The following is a 2,898-nucleotide window of genomic DNA, read 5'->3' as shown; positions in this document are numbered from 1 at the left end:
ATTTTTAAAGCAAACTTTAGTTTTCTTATGTTTCGCCAGACATTCTCTAGAATAATACTCAGTGCAAAACCAAAGATGTGTCACCCTAGTCATATCTCTCAGTGAGATTTGGAGTCAACTTGTACAAATACAAAGCAAAAACCAAAAATATGATGATGATGATGATGATGATGATGATGATGATGATGATGATGATGATGATGATGATAGTAATAATAATAATAATGATTCCCTGAATCAGTATCAATGCCCTGATGTAATACCAGCTAGTGAGTCTCATGACTTTTGGTCTTAACTGATTGGAAGTGTTATCATGTATATGTTTTCTCCCGGTATAAAAGATGGTCTACAGCAAATATTCAGCTCAATACCAGAGATTTGCTTGTCATTTGTTTAACCTTGTCCAGTTGAGCATATCCCTTAATCGCTGGTGATATGTACGTCTCTCATCACGAGCAGAAGTGGTGATGGTGGGTGGGGCCATCATAATAACCATTTGTTGAGAGGAATTCTTTGGGGTTGGAATAATTCACCTCTGGATACATGGTTGCATGCACTGCTCTCTCAATAGTAACCCACAATCTTTTTTTTGTTTTTAGGTGAAACTAGTTGCTTATAAAAACCAAACAGCCGTGGTTAATATGGTGTTCGATGGACGAAATACAACCCTTGAAAGCTGGTTCTCTCTTGGAAAGTTGAAAAGTTCTCCTTGGTCCGACTTACCTCAAAGCCCTGTGAATTATTTCACAATTGGATTGGGGTAAGTAATTTTTATCATTCTATATTTATTAGTTGCTTGTAATTACATTCTGTGTTCAAAACCTTTTGTGATTAACATTCTCTTCTATCCTACTGGTGACTATAAAAAAAGTACCAATGAAGTACAGTGTCTATATAATCAATTATATACATTTCCCCTATATTTCTATCATTGCAATAAATATTACCAATTTAATCGCGAAATTAAATGCAAAGACTGAGTATTAACTTCGTTGCATTATATTATAGTATGTCATCGAATGCATCAAATTTCGTTTGAGAATAAACTACCAACAACAAAGCACACACACACACACACAAAATCACACACACACACACACACACGTGCGCACCCGCATGCATATAAATGTATACATACATGAGTCTAACAATGGAGGCACTTGGTTAGTGGTCAGGACGTCCAGTTTGTGATTATAAGTTTGTGGTTTCAATTGCACGCTACTAATTCGTTGAGCAGGAATTTCACTTCATCAAACAAATGAATATTCAGGATCATCTTCGAAAGAGACCGAGATCCATTTACTTATGAACATACATATATGACAAAATTTGTATGATTCTCTTTCCTCTTCTGTTTCTGCTTACCTGTACCGTAATTACAAGAAATGAGTTAACGACGATGATTAATTTGACAGACACCTGATTAGTGCATAGGGATATTTGGGGTAATCCTTTGTGGATCTGGAATTATAAAAGCGGTTAGGAAACTTTGTCTATATACTAGCTTCATCCTCTAATAAGAACAGGCACTAAATATTGCTTGGAAATGTAATCCAAAGAGGGGACAGCAATGATTGGAATACATTTGACCATTTGATCATTCTCGACTAGGAATAACATATTTAAAATATTCCTTAGCTGTAAGAGTAAGGACAAAACACTGGATTTTGTTCTTGCCCTTTGCGAAGACTGGGTAAGAGGAAGGGATAAATTATTGTGAGGCAAAAAACCTGTCCTAAATATTTGCTTCAGATTTGTATCGATTTAAGTCCCGCCACCGAAGGGTGAGGCTGAAGTGCTAAACTGGCTAACAAATAAAATCTACTACATATGTATAGGGAGCTTCCTTCTTAATATTGCCCTACACACAGGTGGCTTCTACGAAACTTTCACTTACAAAGATTTCGTTTACTGTAAAGTAGAAGATAGTATTTATCCAACGTGCCATCGAGCAGTGTCGGTTCGAAATTGGAAACCTCGCAATTACGTTGTTGCCAGGAAAACTTTTAAATTACAACACCTGATAAATACAATAATAGCAAACCGAAAGCTACAACAGTACCTTCTTCTTTTTCTCCCTTTTACAGATCGCGACGTCGTTTCTATGTGTCATCTAACGAAGGTGGTTGTCATCGAGACGCTGGTTGGTTCGTTGTTGTTCAAATGAGTCAATGTCAATGGGAGAAGCTTCCTCATTTGCCTGCAATAGTCTACTCAGGTGAAGAATCGAAAATCATTTGGAATAACGGTGTGTATTTAGTCATAAGTTTTAACTTGTCTCGAGGTCGGGTTAACGCAGTATGTACTAAAAGCCTAATTATGATCGCATGGCAAACATGGGAAACAACTCAGGACATATTTCGGTGTTATTATACCTTCTCAGTAAAGCATAGGTCCCACAGTACTTAATAAAGAGCATCATCCTTTGATACAATATCACACATCCATACGTCTGGAGAATTTATCACGAGTGGGTACTGAAAAGTTCTTGGCTTTAAGGGTATCGCAAAAGGTCTGGTTGGAGGCTCAAACTTCCGAATCCTTTTACAGGACCCCTGCAATAACAGTGTAAACCTGAGTCGAGAATACAATCATAATTAAGGGATCCTCCTATTTTTCCTTCTGCCCAACGCCAGGAGATTTTCAACGCGTATATGGGAAGAGAAAAGGAAAAACGTTTATAATAAATAAGACAACAGATGAACAGAGAAGGAGTCTGATCGAAAGTCAGTGTAGATATCTCTTATCTTTTATTTATTTCAGCCATTTGACTGCGGCCATGCTGGGGTATCACTAAGTTAATGGGAGCAAACACACCAGCACTGGTTGTCAAGCGGTGTGGGGAGGGGGGGCAGGCACAAACAAACAAACACACACACACACACACACACACACACA

General features: G+C 37.8%; 1 protein-coding gene across 1 annotated transcript in view; it reads left to right on the top strand.

Annotated features, from left to right (window-relative positions):
• Positions 1-603: 603 nt before the first annotated feature.
• Positions 604-2,898, top strand: part of LOC106881038 (uncharacterized) — a 4,067-nt gene continuing 1,772 nt past the window's right edge. Inside the window, exons 1-2 of the mRNA XM_014931239.2 lie at positions 604-760; positions 2,088-2,248. Coding sequence (XP_014786725.1) covers positions 642-760; positions 2,088-2,248 — 280 coding nt within the window. The 5' untranslated portion in view covers positions 604-641. The remainder of the gene's footprint in view (positions 761-2,087; positions 2,249-2,898) is intronic.

The sequence above is a fragment of the Octopus bimaculoides genome, unplaced genomic scaffold (genome assembly GCF_001194135.2).
Source record: "Octopus bimaculoides isolate UCB-OBI-ISO-001 unplaced genomic scaffold, ASM119413v2 Scaffold_144794, whole genome shotgun sequence".
NCBI lineage: Eukaryota > Metazoa > Mollusca > Cephalopoda > Octopoda > Octopodidae > Octopus > Octopus bimaculoides.
This window is presented reverse-complemented; position numbering and strand designations above follow the sequence as displayed.